We start from the raw sequence: 18872 nt of genomic DNA on the forward strand, positions 1-18872 counted from the left end.
ACAGTATGATCCCATTTACATGAATTTTAGGAAAAGGCTAAACTAATTTACAGTGACAGGCAGCTTAGCTATTGCCCAGTGCTGAGGTTGTATGCCTCCGATAGGTACATTTTTTTGTATGTAAAGCGTACCTTGATAAAATTGATTTTAAAACACTATGACATTTTTAGATCATTGAGAACTTGAACACTTACAGGGTACTTAATGATATTAAGGACTACAGTTAATTTTGTAGGTATGACAATGGTATTATTGTTACATTTTTCTTAAAAATTATCTTAGAAATACATAATGAGGTATTTACAGATTAAATAATATGTCTGAGAGTTGACTTAGAAAACTCAGTGGCAAGGGGCTGGAAAGAAGCATAGATGAAACAATATTTGCCAAAGTTGTTAGTTGTGGAAGTTAAATATTGGGTACATGGGAATTCATTATGCTCTTCTCTTTACTTTTTTTTAAATAATCAATTTATTTATATAATTTTACTGAAGTATATCATTCATACATGAATATAAGTAAATAAGTGTATAGTAAAAGTAGTGAATTTACAAAACAAATACTCATATCACATACAGGGCTCCCATATGTTATTTCACCACCAACACTTTGCAATGTTTTGAAAGATTTGTTACAATATCTGAGATAGTGTTGTCAATAATTATTAAAACTGTAGCCCATATCTTATATTTGGTGTACTTTCCCCCAAACCACCCAATTATTTTTTTCCTTTTTCCTTTATTTTATTTTTTAATACATTTTATTTATTTTCTTAAAGGTTACCTTAGATTACATAAATGTTACATTAAAAATATAGGGACTCCCATATGCCCTGCTCCCTCCCCCTCCCACACTTTCCCACATAAACAACATCCTTCATTAGTGTTGGACCTTTGTTACAATTGACAAACACACTGAAGCATTGCCACTAACTGTGGATTCAAGTTTACATTATAGTTTACATTCTGTCCCACACAATATTGTAGGTAATGACAAAATATATATTGGCCTGTATCTGTCATGGTAAAGTCATGCAGAACAAATCATACAGGACAATTCCACTGTCCCAAAAATGCCCCATATTATACCTATTTTTCCCTCTCCTTCCCCTCAGAACCTCTAGTGGCCACTGCCTCCACATCAGTGATAAAAGTTATTCTGTTGCTGAATAACAGTAAGTCCGTAATAGAATGATAGTAAGTCTACCTTAGCCCATCCGATTGTTCATTCCCCAGTCTTGAGTATTTTAGGATGGTGATGCCCACTTTGCCTCTAATTGAGAGGGGACTTAGATCCTGTGGAGCAGATGGATGGAACTATCTTGCTTGTAGTTGCAGACTCTCTGTTCCTTGGGATGGGTGTTGTCCATCATTATCTCCTTGTTAGTTGTCCTGGGTGAGTCCAGTGAACTGGAGAGTAGGTGTTGCAACTCTTCAGAGATTCAAGGTCCAACTGGCACATGGATGGACAAAAGATTTAAATCTCTTGGACATATACCTTTCACATATAATACTAACCATAAGTTCAAATAGAAGGGGCAGATGAGCCATGTGTAGGGAAACCACAAATGAGTCCAACTCTGTCACACTGGGGAGCATAAATTCCAAAGTAGGGCCCATTGGCAGGGCACCAAACTCCTGAGCTGTCTGGATGTTTCTAGAGCTCTCAGGAGCTCCATTACTTGGGGTAGTATCTACTTTGGCCGTCTGAGATTCTGCTTAGAGGTGCATTAAGTGTCACCTCTGGGATGACCTCCCAACTCACTTTGAAGTCTCTTAGCCATATGAACTCATTTGTCTTTACCATTTCCCCCTTTTATTCAAGGTCTTTTTCCACTTGCCTTGCTAGTTGGCACTTGGTAATAATCCCTGAGTGCCTGGGAGACTCATCCCCGGGAGTCATGTCCCATGCCAAGGGGAGGCGAAGGTAGTGTGATTATATGCTGAGTCTGGCTTCAAGAGAGGCCACATTTGAACCACAAGGAGGCCCTCAGGAGGTAACTCTTAGGCAACATTTAATACTAGGCTAAGTTTCCATTTCAAAAGTAAAGGCTCAAAAGCACAACCATCAATATCAAGGGCCCGCCGCAGTGGTCCCTCCTCCTTCACTGGGCACTGCCCCTGGACTCGGGGCATCTTGCTGTCCCATTAGAGAATGTAGCAGAGCACCCCAGGTTGTGAGCTCGATATTCTGTTATGGTGTGGGTCTCCACCCACCGTGGCAATGCCCCAGGAGCACTTGAACACATCCATATGCCTTAGAGGCCTGGCCCAGGTGAGCCCCCTCCCATGGATCCCCCCATCACTCACACCCCCCACCAGTGCTCCTCCCTGTCACTGGTGTGACCCACCTGTGATCTAAAACCTCCCCCAAAATGAAGCCAACAAAATAACAAAAAAAACAATTAATAAGAAATGAAATGATGATAGTTTGATAGTTTCAAAAATAGCAAATAAAAGACAAAAAAATTTTTTTAACTTGAAATAATAAAAAAAGTTTTTAGGCATTATGTCTTTTATTACCATAAGACCTGTTGTCTTGTACATGCACTGATATTTTCTTTCATATATTCCCGCAGGGTCTTATTTTTTCATTTTATCTTCAAAGAAGGTTTAGGTTACAGAAAAGTCCCATACACAGTATAGGGATTCCCATATACCCAATGCCCTCCTCCTTTTCCCCTCTCCCCTATTAACATTTTACATGCAGATGGTACATTTGTTGCAATTGATGTACAAATATTGAAGCATTGCTACTAACCATGGTCAATGGTTTACATTATGATTTACATTTTGAACCGTACACTTTTATAAATATTGACAAAATTTAAAATGGCTTGTATCTGTTATTGCAAGATTATGCAGAAAATTCTAATGCCCTAAAAATGCCCTATGTTCCATCTATTCTATTCTTCTCTCTCCCTCCCCTCGGGACCTATGGTAACCACTAAATTTTCCTTTTTGAAGAATAAGATTCATAGTTACCTGCAAAAATATTGAGGGCTTAAATAATGGTCTGTTTTCTTTATTAGGCACTGCCTATGTTCTTGAGAGACCCCTACCCCTCTATCTGAGAACATAGCAGGACTCCCCAGGACGGGAGTTTATTCTTTTCTTGTTTATTGTGTGGGTCTCCACCCACTGATACAACACACGATGACAAGATGCACACTTACATATTCCACAGAAGCCTTCCCCAGGTGCACTCTGTCCTGTATGTCCCCCTACATTCAATACCCTACACCAGGAACCTTCCCCTGCCGTATTTGCCAAACATTACAGGTTTAACCACAGACCTGCAGTTCCCCAGAGTTCACCTGCTCCTTCCCCCAGCCTCCCTCGAGTCCCACGGATAGTCCAACCCAACGCCCACTCCACCTCCCTCACAGACCAGCCCTGATGGACCCAGCAGCACCACTGCACCACTGCCACGCCCATCCACTTCACAACCACACCCTTCCACCTCACCACAGATTTTGCCCGTATCGGCATTGGCTCACAACCCTCGACTCCCTTTTTGTCAACTGTAAACCTGTCTTCCAGATGCTAGCTCTGTAAGTCTGCTCAATTTGATTATTTCATGTCAGTGAGGCCATGGAATATTTGTCCTTGAGTGACTGGCTTGCTTCACTCAACACAAGGTCTTCCAGATTCATCCATGTTATCCTGTGTGTTAATAATGCAATCCTTCTACAGCTGAATACTATTCCATTGTATGTATAGACCACATTTTGAAACTTACGATAATAAAAAAGATTTTAAGTGCTCTTAACACAGGAATGATGTCAAGTGAACTACCAACTATTTTGAGTGACAGATACTATGGGCACAAAAGAAGCACCAGCAATGGTCTCTACCTTCAAGAACACAGGATTTGATTTAGAATTTTATGAAATGCCAAGTAACAGAAAGACTTATATGGCGAGAGCTGCAGAAGAGCTGATATTATTGAGTATTAAATTCAGTTCCAAGTAGAGGGAACCCCCCAATAACAGAGATTTAAATAGGATTTAACAGAGATTTAAACAGGATTTTATCTGGAAAGAGGTTGTCAGAACTGATAGCTCGATCAGAACCATCAGAACTGGTAGAACCCAAATGGCAATGAATACAGTTTACAACCATTTATTCAACCCTTTGAAGAAAGCACTGCCCAAGATCACGTGTGAATGTCAGGACTTAATCCTAGATCTGAAATATTTCATGGGAGAAAAAAATTGTAAAGCAACATTCTGATAATATTCCTTATTGCTTCACTAGCAATACTCCCCTTAATTAGCCAGGATTAAGGAATTAGAGGGAGGCTTGATGGCAATTTTTGAAAGGAAATTTTAAACACTGTTAAGACCATCACTAGTTTTCATTAAATCTAATTGCACATCATAACCTGAGCATTCTTCTCTTTTAATATAACATCGCCTGCACTAGTCTGATATTTGTTAACCTTGATGGGGATAATTTTCTAGCTCACGGTGTAGCATTTGATATGGTTATGAATTCCAAAAATAGATACTGGATTATGTTTGTAATCTGGTCTGTAACTGGGCATGATTGTGTTGTGATTGGGGTTTTGATTGGGCCATGTCATTAGGGCGTTAAGTCCACCCACCAAGGGGTGGGGATTCGCAGATAAAAGGCATGGCAAAAAACAGAGTAGGAGGGTTTCTGATGTTGGAGTTTTGATGTTGGAGTTTGATGATGAAGTCTTAAGCTGGAGCCCCTGTAAGTAAGCATGCAGAAGAAAGACAGGCAAGCCCCAGAAAGAGAGGACCTGGGCCAGGAGAAGAACACAGAGGAATAGAAATGGCTCCTTACACACGGCAGAAACCCCAGGAAGAGAGAGAGCCGTTCACCTGATAGTCTACAGCTGACCTTGCGGAGAAAGACAAAGTCTAGAGAGCCTCATAGTCTACAGTTGATCTTGTGGAGAAAGGAGCTGAATCCAGAGGAACCCAGGAAGCCTGAACCCTCAGAGACATCGGCAGCCATCTTATTCCAACACATGGAAATAGACTCTGGTGAGGGAAGTAACTTATGCTTTATGGCCTGGTATCTTTAAGCTCCTACCCCAAATAATACCCTTTATAAAAATCAACCAATTTCTGTATTTGGCATCAGCACCCCTTTGGTCGACTAATACACACAGATACAGGGTTTAAACAGAAAGTAAAGGGGAAGAGAAATAAGCCAAACCCCCTGATAGAGAATTAAAGTGGAAAAACTATATATTGGTTACAGTAGTTCCCTTGGTGTACTTGGTGGCAGGTTCTGACGAGAATTGCTTGATTTTTCATCTGACAGAAGAGTAAAGTTTGCCCCACAGACTTTAAGTGAATGTGTGAAAGCAGAGTACAAAAACAGGACGTTGAAAGTAATGAAAATAAACTTGATGGGCAATTTTATCTATATACGGAAATAGTAATAATATAGATAAAAGTCTCTATTCCTGTAACTTGGAAGGTACTTGGTAAAAAAGTTAAAGAAGTACCAGTAAGCTCAAAAAGAAGAATTGCAGCATAATATAACTATTATCTAAGATAGGTTATTTTTATTTTTTGCAAGCAAATATAACGCTTATTAATTCAGTCTGCACTGCCAGCATGGTTTCTGAACATTATAACCAGTATTAAAATTTCTGCACATTTCACTAACAGCCATATATAATTCAGGGTATAGCACAGAGTATACCAACAGACTGGTATCCAGTGAACTTTAGGTAACAATTGCACAATTCATTAGAAAATAGCTGACAACTTCTTGAATGTACCAGTCTGGTCTTGGAAAGACCAGGACAAAAGTTGAACCCCAAAGTCCAAGACTCACAAAATCATTTATGAAAGGGATAAAAATGTCCTCAAAGCAGGTTGATTCTGGCTGAGCACCAAAATCTGCTGCAGAACTAATTGGGTAAAATGTAGAATTCAGATTTAAAACCACACCTAGAAAGTAATAGCCCTGGTATTTTTAACACACATATGGGAAATTTATTATTTATTGGTCCTCTAACACCAGAGTGTGTGTTGGCTTAGTTACTTTAGATGGAAGCATAATTTTTAAACTTTTATAAACCTTTACAACAGAGCAAAGTGGAAGAAACAGGTATGAAAACTAAATTTTCCTGGATATACTTCATGTCACAGCTTTGACACTAAAATCATGTGAACATGACATAGTTATAAAACAAAATGAGAACAAATGAAATAAAAAGCAAAATGTACCACAGGATGCTCACCAAATACCAAGTTGATGATATAATCACTCACAGAGCAGTTATTTCAAGTTTTTTTTTAAACTCAGGAATTTGAATGTATAGCTTCAAAGTGGGATATAGCTTCCAAGGCAAAAACAAGCAAACAGAAAAGTAAAACTCAAGCAAGAAAAACCTAAACTGTTTCCAGTAATTATATTATCAGTAATAAAATTGGAACTGACTTTATAAAATAAGAATAGATTGATATACATGAGCATGTGCACATACACACAAATGATAAAGGAAATAAGTAATTATGTCATTGTGATATTCAGCATAAGAAAAAAAGAGATATAGATAGACAATCAGGAAAGGTTAAGTAAAAACCCTACAACCCTATGACTGAATTGGAAATACCATGTATTTTCTTTAAGAAACTTTTTTCTTCCAAATGTTGTCCCCACTGAAAAAGTCCTAGAAACAATAACAATTCCAAGAGCCATGAGCACCCCTAGAACCCAGATTTTGTTGTCTCAGTACTGTTTCATCTATAGAAAATAAGGGATCCTTGGGGAAAAAAATAGGCAATTCTGGGTCTGAGACAAGAAATATAAAATAGGTTCTCCAAAGAATGACCTCCTAAGAACCTCTTTGTTGCTCAAATGTGGCCTCTCTCTAAGCCAAACTCAACATATAAATGTATTACCTTCCCCTCAGCAGGGGACATAACTCCTGGGGATGAGGCTTCCTGGCACCGAGGGATTAGTACCAAGCACCAACCAGCAATGCAACTGGAAAAAGACCTTGACCAAAAGGGAGAAAGGGTAAAGACAAATTAGTTTATATGGCTAAGAGACTTCAAAGTGTGTCTGGAGGTCATTCCAGAGTTTATGTTAATGCATGACTCAGCAGGATCTCATTGAATGCCACAGTAAATATTGGCTCAAAGAACAGGGCTCTTGAGGGCTCTGGAGGCATCCGACACTATAGGCAAGGCACACAGCTCAAGAGTTTGGTGCCCAGCCAGTGGGCCCTACTTTGGAATTTATGTTCCCCAGTGTGACAGTGGTGTACTCAGTGTGGTTTCCCTACACATGGCTTTTCTGTCCCTTCTATTTGAACCTATAGTTAGTACTAGAGTTGATAGGTATATGTCCAAGAGACTTAAATCTTTGGGCTATCCATGTGTAGTTGGGTCCTAAATCTCAAGAGAGTTGCAACACCTACTCTCCATTCATTGGACTCACCCAGGACAGCTAATAAGGAGATGATGATGGACAAGGAACAAAGGATGATCCCAAGGAACAAAGAGAGTCTGCAGCTCCAAGGAAGATATTCCCACCCATCTTCCCCATGGGATCTAAGCTCTCTCTCAATCAGAGGCAAAGTGGGCATCACCATCCCAGAATGCTCAGGATTGGGGGATGAATGACAGATTAGAGTAGACCTGCTGGTATTCTACTAAAGACTTACTGTGATTCTAGCAATAGAAGATATTTTAGCATTGATGTGGAGGCAGTGGCCACCAGAGGGTCAGAGGGAAGGGAGAGGGAAAAATAGCTGTAATATGGGGCCATTTTCAGAACTTGGGAATTGTCCTGAATGACACTGCAATGACACATATAGCCATTATATTTCTTGTCATAACTTACAAAACTGTGCAGGAGAGAGTGTAAACTACAGTGTAAACTATAATCCATGCTTAGTGGCAATGCTCCAAAATGTGTTCATCAATTGTAACAAACGTACCACGCTAATGAAGACTGTTGTTAATGTGGGAAAATGTGGGAGGGGGAGCGAGTGGGGCATATGGGAATCCCTTATATTTTTTATGTAATACTTATGTAATCTAAGTATCTTTAAGAAAAATTAAAAAGTATATTTTAAAAAAGAAATATAAAGATGAGCCGGGAATATCTTGTCATACTAGAAAGCCAAGAATGTATGAATGACCACTGGAATTGTTTCCACATGACTCAGGAGCCTGAACTGAAGAAACTCCCTTTAGTTAAAGGGAAACAGTTTGAGCAGCCTTATCATCCTCATCATGGATTAAGTACATCAAATATGTTTAAAAATCCAAGAGTTGACTATAACAATGTATGTGTGTATGTGTGTGTGTGTGTCTCCTTTGGAGAATCCTAGGAGAACCAGCATATTATTTTGCAAAAAGATAAATAAAGGGAATTTATTTAGCCTTCCCTTCTGAACAAACTGTATTTCCAAGTAATAAACAGATGATAAGGCAAAGCTTCCTTTCTATTAGTATTCCAGCTTATAAATTAAGAAGGAATGATGGAATGAGAACATCACCGTTTCACTAGTCCCTAGTGAAATGACGGCTATATGCAGTTATCATCTGTGGCTACTGTCTCAGCTTGTGAGGCTGCCATAACAAAGTATCACAAACTGGGGACTTCAGACAACAGAAGTGTATTCTCTCACAGTCTGAAACAAGGTATCCTCAGAGCCATGCCTCCTCTGAAATCCACAGTGTCCTGGCGGTGACCGGCCTGCAATCCATGCTGTTTCTGTGGCTTGTGGCATAACTCAACCTCTGTGTGCAATCCCCCCTTCTTACAGGGACTCAGTCATCATGGGTCAGGGTCCACCCTAATCCAGGTCATCCTCATCTTAACTAATAACAACCTCAAAGACTCTGATTTCCAAAGAGGGCCACATTCAGGGGATCAGGGTTAGGAGTGGGACTTATCTTTGTGGGGGACAAAATTCAATTCAATTCATTCAAACCATGAGATGAAAGACTGAAGGGGAATTTTATAAGAGGTGAATCGAGCTAACAATCAAATTCACTGATCAATCTTCATATCACAAAAAAAAGAGCAACGACCAGTCATTATGAGCCTCCCGACAGGAGTCCACTCTACCACCTATGCAGAGAGCAGACAGCAAGCAAGCTGCCGGGGGGGGGGGGAATAATAAATAAATAAAAATAAATACAGACACAGACGAATGCACAGCAAATGGACACAGAAAGCAGACAGCAAGCAAAAAGCCATGGGGGGTGGATTTAAAAAAAAAAAAAAACTCAGGGAAACCAATGTGGCTCAGTGGTTGAGCACCAGCTTCCCACATACAAGGTCCTGGGTTCAATCCCTAGCCCTGGTACCTAAAAACAAAAACAAAAAAGATTAAATGGCCCCAGGAAGGTTCCCATTCACTTGTATACACTTTTTCTGGGAGAGGAAGCCAGTTTCACCTGGAAAATTTGCTTCATTGATTGGTGCCAGGGAATTTGCCCATCTGGACTTCCGGAGATAGTCTGTCCCTGCGAGCGGTGGGAGGGGGTATATGTGTGTGTCCTCCCCATAGATGAGAAGGAACGGGAGAGACAAAGAACATTTAACAAGGACCTGTACAGACCTGGGTTCTGGGACGAGGCGCCGGGACTACTGGCCAATGCAGGACCTTCCCTGGCTCCACAGAAGGGATGAGCTGGAGCCCTGCGAGGACTCTGCTTGGTCTGTCCGTCCGCACGACTGGTTGTGCATCCCGATATTTGTATATCCGAGGATACCAACGCGATTTCCTTCGTCACCTGCCCCTCTTTTGCCCAGATGTGCGTGACGGCGGTTCCAATGGAACAACCCAGGGCACAGAAGTCAGAGGTGCCAAGCTCGGTTCCCCTCACGGAAACAGTGTCCTCTGGACAAGCACGGGGCAGGGGTCTGGTTGTTAATTTATTATGGAAGTTGATAGCCTCACAGGTGAAAAAGAGGGGAATGGATAATTCATTGCAAAGGGAAGCTAAGATTACCTGGTTCACATTTTAAAACTCAAAACGTAAAGAACCTCCAGTAGTAGAAAGCTGGACTAACCCTGGATGGTGAGGGCCCCAGACTTGGTCACTTCTGAAGGGATGGACTCCACTCTCCTGGTACCAAAGCCACCAACCTATTGTAATAAATCACCCCGGGGCTTTCTTCCACTCCTTGGTAATTTTTCTCACACAGTGCTAGTGTGTTTAGGGTTGTGTTTCTGATATACAGCATCAGGCAATTTCCACACTGATCTCTAGGCCCTCTCCCTCAGTATTCTATCTTCTACCTGTACATTTTCTCTCATCCCCTCTACACACCCCATTTGTCTTTAGCTACTTTCTCTCTTCCCCATCACTGTTAGGTCTGTGCCCTGCCACTAGCCCCTCCCCAGGACCCACTAGCTAGAGTTAGCGCTTACATAGGTACAGGAATTCCTTTTGAGGGAAGCTCAAGGGGGTTCTTGCTGGTTGGTTCTGGACTCTCCAGAGGAAACTTTAAGCACAACCCTTGGGTCTGCCCTTGATCAATAATGTCCCACCAGAACCTGGAATCCTGGATCATCTCCAGGGGACGGACAACCAAAAGGAGACCTCTCAAAGAAATGCAATGAATAACAACCTAACAGGCCCAGTTCTATTAAAACATATTTAGAAAGAGGTGGAAATATATACCCAGGTCCCAGTGGAAGGCAACTGTCAGCTTACCTTCCCTTTAGATCCAGAGCCTGGCTGCCAGAGAGGTTAACCTGGTGAGACACTCAGGTCTGCTCCTGCGCTGCCTGGAGGAAGAGCTCCCCTTGTGCTCGAAGGCTTGGTGCACTTTGGATGCACGGAGCAAATCATCAGTAGTTCCATTTGGAGTCAATGTGCAGGCTGCCAAATTACCTTAGTATTTTAGGAATTAAATTATTTCCTCCCCAGTTTAGTTTTTAGGAATGGGGGCTGTAGCAGTTGCATATGGTTATGGATTCCGAAAATAGATATTGGAATATGTTTGTAATCTGGTCTGTACCTGGGCCTGATTGAGTTATGAGTAGGGTTTTGATTGGGCCACGTCATTAGGGCATTGAGTCCCCATCCCTTGGTGGGTGTGGACTCACAGATAAAAGGCATGGCAAAGGACAGGGCTGAGGGTTTCTGATGTTGGAGTTTTGATGTTGGAGTTTGATACTGAAGCCTTAAGCTGGAGCCCTGGGAAGTAAGCTCACAGAGGAAAGAGAAGCAAGCCCCAGGAAGAAAGGAACCCTGAACCCAGAGAAAAGCAAGCCCCAGGAATGCAGGAACCCAGGAAGCCTGAACCCTCGCAGACGTCGGCAGCCATCTTGCTCCAAATAGACTTTGGTGAGGGAAGTAACTTATGTTTTCCAGCCTGGTAACTGTAAGCCCCTAATCAGATAAATACCCTTTATAAAAACCAACCAATTTCTGGTATTTTGCATCAGCATCCCTTTAGGTAACTAATACAGGGGCAATGAAACATTATCAAATTGGGAAAGACTTAAATTTGTAGCTGGTTTCCATAGTTCTTATTGTCTCAAGATCTAGGCAATATCTCCCTATACCTGAAATCACCACAGGGACACGATCAAGGAAACGTGGACTCATTCTTGGCCACTGTTGACACATTTAAATCCATAGTGAATAAAGAGCAAGGGGAAAACAAGCTCTCAAGCAGTGAATTCCTGCAAATATCAAGTCAGACTCCACCTGGGCTTTTATTATTTATCCATCTACAGCACAGGCCCGAAGGACTGAGAATTAGGTACCAGAAATCTCCAAGCATTTCAGGGGAACTTATGACCTAACCAAGGAATGCAAGTGAATTTTTTTTTGCAGTGCTTGGGCTCTTAAACCGGAAGCGGCCTTGAGGGTGGTGAGGATAGCAGTGCAGCGAAGGAGTGTTGGTCTCTGTCCATTCCCACTTTTGCTTGTATAGTGGGAATGGATTTCCCAGACAAAAAGACAGTAACAAGACCAACATCAACCCCAAAAGGCAAGAGCCATTTCATTTCTGGGCTTGACCTGAAGAGACATGCATCATGTCCTCAGCGCATGGCACAACACGACAGAGCCAACAGACAGGTGCTGTCTGCCTACAGTGTGGCAAGGATGGGGGCGCCGAGTGAAGAAAGCAGACAAGAACCCTGCCCTCGTGGAGTGCACATGCTAATCCTGGGGTCTTTCTTCCCTTCCCAGGTAGCCCACCTCCCGCCATATTCACACTCCGGGCTTTTCTTTCCAAAGTCCACATAGGCAGCTGCACGTCGCTCCTCTCACCTGCCCATTCCACTCTCCAAATTCTGGGACATTCTGAAAATAGAGAAGGTTTTCCTGCAGAGAATTCTCCTCTACCCAGCTCCTTTTTCACGAAACCTTTCCAGGCCCCGGCCCCTAGGGCAGCAGCCGAGGTCCAGGGGAAGGCTGCCCACCTGAGATCACCTTTCTAGAAACAGTCTGCTGGCAGGGGTCAGGCCAGGCAAGTGTCCCCCACAGCCAGGGGTGCAGGTGGGGTGGGAGACAAGAAAAGGGGAGTGAAGACAGTGGAGGGGTGGAGGTCTGCCTTTGCACCAGCAACAAACACTCCTCTTTCCACAAGAGGTGAGAGGCTGGGAACTTGAAGTTCATTCTCATCAGCCTCTTTTCACAAAGGAGGAAACTGAGGCAAAGAAGCCCAAAAGGGCAGCCCCCGTGGCACCTAATACGCTAGAGGAAGTGGGCCCGGTGGGCCTGCAGCCTTCTTCTCTGCTCTCCAGTCCTCTTCCATCAACAGGCCACAGCTCAGCTGAACGTGCAGACACAGGGGGGTGACCCCGGGAGCACAGCTGGGGGTACTGCAGGCAGAGGCTGGGCTGCAAGGGGGTGGGGTAGGAGGGTGCTGTAGGACAGGGGTGACGAGGACCAAAGGCCTGCAGGCCAAGGAGCGGGAACAGAGAACCTGGACTGCAAGCCCAGGGCCCGGGGAGGCTTCTGCCGCGAGTGTGGGTGCTACGGCAAAACAAGGAGTGCAGGGAGCTGCAGGCCAGGTACAGGGAGAGCTGCGGGTGGGCAGTGGTTGCTGCAGGCCAGGGTAGGGGGCTGCAGTCTGAGGGTCTGGGTAGTGGCGACAGGTAGCTTCGGGCCTGCATGGCAAATTCACCTGTACATTCTCTAAAGTGGAAACTGGCGTCAGCAGCACGCCTTGGCCCTGGAGAGTCAACCAGCGACCTGCTTAGACTCCGCAGGTGGCCCTGGCTCCTCACCCTCACCCTCCTGAGATGATCTTACCTGTAAGCCAGGTAAGAGTCCTCCCGTCCTGCCCACCTCAGTGAGGGTGGTGCTCATAAAAGTGCCTTTTATCTCCGGCCAGATGGATACGTATTGCTCTCTCGTCCCAGGGCACCTCCCCCTCCAGGCCCAGGGCTGGAGCAGAGCCCACCGCTCCCTGCCTGGCGCCCACCCCCTCCAAGCAGGAGCATCCCGACCGCTCTCCCTCACTCCGCTGAAGACTCCTAACAAACGTCAGTCTAATCTGTAAACGTGATCCTTTCCCCAGCACAAAAATAACAGTTGACAGCGCTGTCTCTCTGCCCACCCCTTTCTGAATGCCTTTTAAATTCCTTGAATACAGATAAGAGAAGACTGTGTACGTTTTCTACACAAATGGTGGAAAAGCAATAAAATAAACATCAAAGGTGAGAGCCACGTACTGGGAGCTCAGTCGAGATCCTGCAACAAAGGCAGGAAAAAGGAGGACCCCACCGGGCCAGCGGGGCGGCGAGCGGGAGGCGCACCCTTCCAGTGACCCGGCGCCGCTCCCCACGCGTACTGGGGGCGGGGAAAGTCTCCCCTTATTTTCGGATCATCAGACCTCGGTGCCACCAAAACCGGGGCAATGAGAGACCAAAGGGGCAGGGTTGGAAAGACGGAACTGTAAACAGGTCGCGCTCCTGGTCCCGTGGGCCCACAGGGATCCGCCTCTCCCGGCCGTGCGCCTGGACTGGCTGAACCCCGGCGAAGCGCTGGGCTGCGACGGAGGCTTCCGCAGAAGGGGAGGGGAACACGCCCACCTCCCAATAGCCGCTGGCCAGGTAAGGGTAACGGTCAGGTAAGGAAAAAGAAAAAGCGAACGCCGGAGACCCCTTAGAGAAGAGAATCAAGGTCATCCAAGAAAGCACATACAATTTCAAGTCCAGGGGGTCGCTCATTAAGGAAAAGAAAAGAACCGGTCCCTGCAAAGACATCCCAAGAAGGAGCACACCTTGGAGATTCCCCGTAAAAGGTCACTGCGAAGGGCAGTCCGAGGGAGTGTCTGTCGTTCAGCACTTCGTGGTGACGTGAGGGCTGGTTTTCAAAGGAAGCAAAGCCCCGTCGCTTGCAGGGTAGGAAGGTCGCAAGCCCCAGCAGGGCTGCTGCTCCCCTCGGGGTGTCACCGCATCGCGCAGCCGGTCCCCGCGGCCACGCGGCCTGGCCAACTCGCTTCCCTGCCCGACAGCTCGCAGGGTCTCCTCGGGGGAGGCGGGTGGCCGTGGGCTCCCACCTGAGCGCAGGAGCGCGCGGGGCGGGGCCGCCACTACATGCACGACACTCACACCCCCCGCGGCGCGCAAGGACCCGGGTGGCCGGAAGGGGAGGGCAGGCCAACAGGTCCCCAACAAACCACCTGTACGAGTACCGCGCGCCCCGGCCCGGGAGGGGGAGCGCGCTGCCCTGCCGCCGGGAGCCGCGGCCCCCTTGGCCCGCGCGTCCCACCCCACCCCTCGGACGGCGCAGGCCCCGCCCCCGCCAAGCTGTCGCGGGCTTATATTGGGCCCGGCCGAAGGTGGAGGCGACACGGCGCGCGGCCGGGCAGCTCCGAGATGCGTCCCGCCAGGCCTGGGCGGGGAAGGAGGCTGCCGGAGCCACGACCTCGGGCACTCGGCTCCGCCGGCGATCGGGGCTAAGGCGAGAACACCCCTTCCCCAGGGCGGCGCGCGACCCCTGGCCACTACCACCTCCGAGTCCCGAGGACGCCTGCCCGCCATCTGGGCCCTCGGGTGAAGAAACCAGCACCTGGTGTCCTTAAGGGAGAGCAGATGCAAGCGCGTCTTCCCTGCAGTGAGCAGACCTCCCGGGCCCCCGCAGCCTGGGCCCCAGGGTGCCACCGCACCCCGCACGCGCCCTCCAAAACTCTCCGAGCCTGTAACTGAAGACAGCGCCCACCCAACTCCTCCTCTCCGCCCCTCCCAACCCACCACCACGCGCCGCAGCCCTTCCGAGACCAACCCCAGCGGAATCGGAATCTTCTACGGCAAAGTGGACCGTCTCTCGCAAAAGGAGGCGGCCTCCAGGGAAAGAAAGCGCGGCCACCGGTCCCGGGTCTCCACCCCCCGATCTGGCACCGGCTTCCCAAGACTGCGGGTACGACGCCGGCGGGGATCGTGCCGGCAAGGCGCGGGATGAAGCTGGAGAGCTTCGCGCCCCGCGCGCCCAGCGGGGACAAGCCGGGCAGTGACCCGGAAGGCGCGGGCGGCGGCGACGCGCCGTCTCCGTTGTCGGCCGGCGGCGACGACTCCCTGGGCTCGGACGGGGACTGCGCGGCCAACAGCCCGGCCGCGGCGAGCGGCGAGGAGGCCGCGGGCGGCGGGGCGGGCGCCGAGGAGGGGACCCCGGAGGCGGGGGGCGCGGCGGGGCCCGGCGGGGGCGCGGGCGGGCGCGGGAAGCCGTACACGCGGCGGCCCAAGCCCCCGTACTCGTACATCGCGCTCATCGCCATGGCCATCCGCGACTCGGCGGGCGGCCGCCTGACGCTGGCCGAGATCAACGAGTACCTCATGGGCAAGTTCCCCTTCTTCCGCGGCAGCTACACGGGCTGGCGCAACTCGGTGCGCCACAACCTCTCGCTCAACGACTGCTTCGTCAAGGTGCTGCGCGACCCCTCGCGGCCCTGGGGCAAGGACAACTACTGGATGCTCAACCCCAACAGCGAGTACACCTTCGCCGACGGGGTCTTCCGCCGCCGCCGCAAGCGCCTGGGCCACCGCGCGCCCGCCCCGCCGCCGGCCGAGGACGCCGCGCCGCCCGGCCCCGCCTCGCCCCGCGCGCCCCCGCCGGCCCGCGCCGAGCAGCGCGCCAGCCCCGCGCGCAAGTTCTCCAGCCCCTTCGCCATCGACAGCATCCTCAGCACGCCCTTCCGCAGCCGCCGCGACGCGCCCGCGGGGGCCCACGCGCGGCCCCTGGCGCTGTGGGGAGCCAGCTGCGCGCCCCCGGGCCCCGCGCCCCCCGCGCTCTTCCCCGGCGCCGCCGCGGCCCTGCTGCCGGTCTACGCGTACGCGCCCCCCGAGCCCGCCGCCGGCCCCGCGCCCCGCGCCGCGCCGCCGCCGCGCGCGCAGCCGCTCCTGCTCGCCTCCTTCGCCGCCGCCAAGCCCTTCGGCGGCCCGCAGCTGTACTGCCCCCTGCGGCTGCCCGCAGCCCTGCAGGCGGCTCCGGCCCGCTGTCCCCGCGTGCACCCGCCGCACCCGGGGGAGACGCTCCTGGCCTGAGCGAGGGCGCGGGGCCGGAGCCGGAGGGCGCCCGGGCGCGGCGGCCCAGGCGAGGGGTTCCGCTCCGGGGCTTGCACTTTCTGTCCGCGGGAAAAGAGACTGGGGAAAAAAAAAAAATCGCCATCCAACGTGCCTTAAAGCTCAAAACATGTTTTTACAGAAGTGTTTTCACTTAGTCCGGGATATTTTCCTTCGTCTCTTGGAGGACTTTACAAGAGGACCAAAGCAATTCTTTATGGTTGGTTGAGTTCTTGGCGGAGTCTGCCCCTTCCTTCGCTTTAACAGGCTCCTACCATCCCTGCCCAGACTCCTGTTTTTGTGGCACCTTCCATTCTGTGGATTTAGCCCTCAGCAAAAAATTAGAAAGAAAAGACAAAAGGGGGGGGGGGGGGGGAAGAGCACATCAGGGAACCGCCCACATGATAAATGGCACGACTACTGTCTGGGGCCGGGGCCCCTCGGCGTATGTATGCATTTCTAGGTGTGACTGAGTGCGAGGCGTCAGAGAGTCTTGCCAAGAGAGGGAAAAAATGTGTCGGGTTTTTGTAATTAAATTATTTATATATTTTTAAAACCTGAATTGAAAATGTTGCAGGCAACGGTCTACAGCTTTATTAGAGGTTCAATGGTCTCTAAGTGCAGTCTCCTTGGGCCGAGCAGTTTCCTAAAAAGAAAAAAAGAATAATAATAACTAACCTTATGTTGTGTGGGGTGCCAGGACCACTGCCACGTGAAAGCAAGTGTGATTTTTTAAAATTTTTAATATTATTTTATTTGTGTCTGTGTACATAGTCATGTAGAAATTTTATGAAATCCAGGCATAGTGCTCATTTTTTAATAAAACTCACAACTGACTTAAGCACTTTGTGGTTATGGGTTGGGAATGGATAGCTTTTTACTCCCCCCAAATCAGTTCAAGTTTGGGCCCCAAGAAACTTCCTGAAGGGTCAGAATATTTTCCTGAATAATCCAATAAAGTTAAGGGAGAGCTGCAGATTTCCTTTCTTATCTATTGCTATACAAACCACCAAAGTGAGACTTGGATCAACAGAATTTCTTAAACTGGAAGCCAGTATACCCTGTAGGAACTCACACAAGAGTTACCAGGAAAAAAAAACAAAAAACAATGCTAATCTTCCCTAAAAGAGATGGGGCCCGTGAACAAATTTATAGTCAGTAGACATTTTCAGATAATTGCTTCTGAAACTTAATCTCGAGGTAAGACACACCAAAAAAAGTTTCAGGGCATTTTGAAGAGCAACTTGAATGTCAGAATGTTTGTCAAAACAAAACTTTTTTTAGGAATGCGAAAAGTTCATTTGGGGGTTAATCAGTCTTTTTTTTTTTTTTTTTCTATCACCCTCTCCTCATTTGTGAAGATATCAGTCGGAGAAGGGAGTAGCAGACCTCTTGTAGTTTTACTCTGAAATGGCCACCTGCAGATGGGTGCGCTGGGGACAGGAGAGAGTCAAAATATAAGAGAAAGTTTTAATGGGTGGATGTGCCAGAAAACAGTGTAAACACCTGTTTCACTGTTGCCCTAACAATTTATGGGCTGCCATATTCTGAAACGTAATACAGGTGGAGAAATTCAGAGAATTGGAATTTCATTCCCATCCTGGTCCCTGTTCTTCTTGCATCTCAGTCAAGACACAAGAATTACTTGTGAATCAAAATCCTGCGATGGGGGAAAGAAAGTGGGTTTTAATACCAAATGCTGCCTTTGCACTAATGGGAGGGGAAATCCATCCCTTAGTCTGGACAGAGTATGGGCTGATGTTATATCTACTTAGTAGTGAGGAATAGTCAAAATAATATGGTTGAATTATGACCAAAAAGTAGATATTTTAAGTGGAAGTTTACACCCACAAGGCCAGTAATTAGGATAGAAAATAAAACTGAAACAGACCAGCGTGGGGGGTGGGGGGGTAGGAGTGGGGAGACTGGTTCACTCTGTTGAAATGATCAGGGCCCTACTCCCACTAGTTCACTCTTCTCTTAACACACCCTTTAGGATGGACAGAGCAGGAGTTAGCACTGAAGGCGGACCCAGGAGACCCCTCTCTCCAACGACCTGCCTTGCCTCTAGAGGCAAGAGGCTGCCCATTTTAAATCATTTCAGCAAAACCACCTCTTCATTTCTCCGTTGATAATGAAGACAATTCTGCCAGCGGATCTTTAAAATGCACCGCTGATTTAACTCTTTCAAAGGGCGCAGGCGCAGCGGGGAAAGGGGGTGCCCTAATCCCACAGCTGTTCTCCCCTACCCCTCACAGAAATGTGTCCTGGCGAGTCCCCAGGCTCGGCCACTAGGGCCCTCCCTGGCGCCTGGCCCCTAGGCACTGGCCGGGGCGCCCTTCCCTCTTGCGCGCACCCTGGCGCTCGGCCTCTCGCGGGTGACCGGT

General features: G+C 47.9%; 1 protein-coding gene across 1 annotated transcript; it reads left to right on the plus strand.

The window, feature by feature from the left end:
• Positions 1-15139: 15139 nt before the first annotated feature.
• On the plus strand, positions 15140-16634 carry FOXQ1 (forkhead box Q1). Its single transcript, XM_058285164.2, has one exon. It carries the CDS (start codon positions 15385-15387, stop codon positions 16465-16467), a length of 1083 nt encoding a protein of 360 aa, XP_058141147.1. The 5' UTR covers positions 15140-15384; the 3' UTR covers positions 16468-16634.
• Positions 16635-18872: the final 2238 nt, after the last annotated feature.

Source organism: Dasypus novemcinctus, chromosome 22, assembly GCF_030445035.2.
Source record: "Dasypus novemcinctus isolate mDasNov1 chromosome 22, mDasNov1.1.hap2, whole genome shotgun sequence".
In the NCBI taxonomy this organism is placed as follows: domain Eukaryota; kingdom Metazoa; phylum Chordata; class Mammalia; order Cingulata; family Dasypodidae; genus Dasypus; species Dasypus novemcinctus.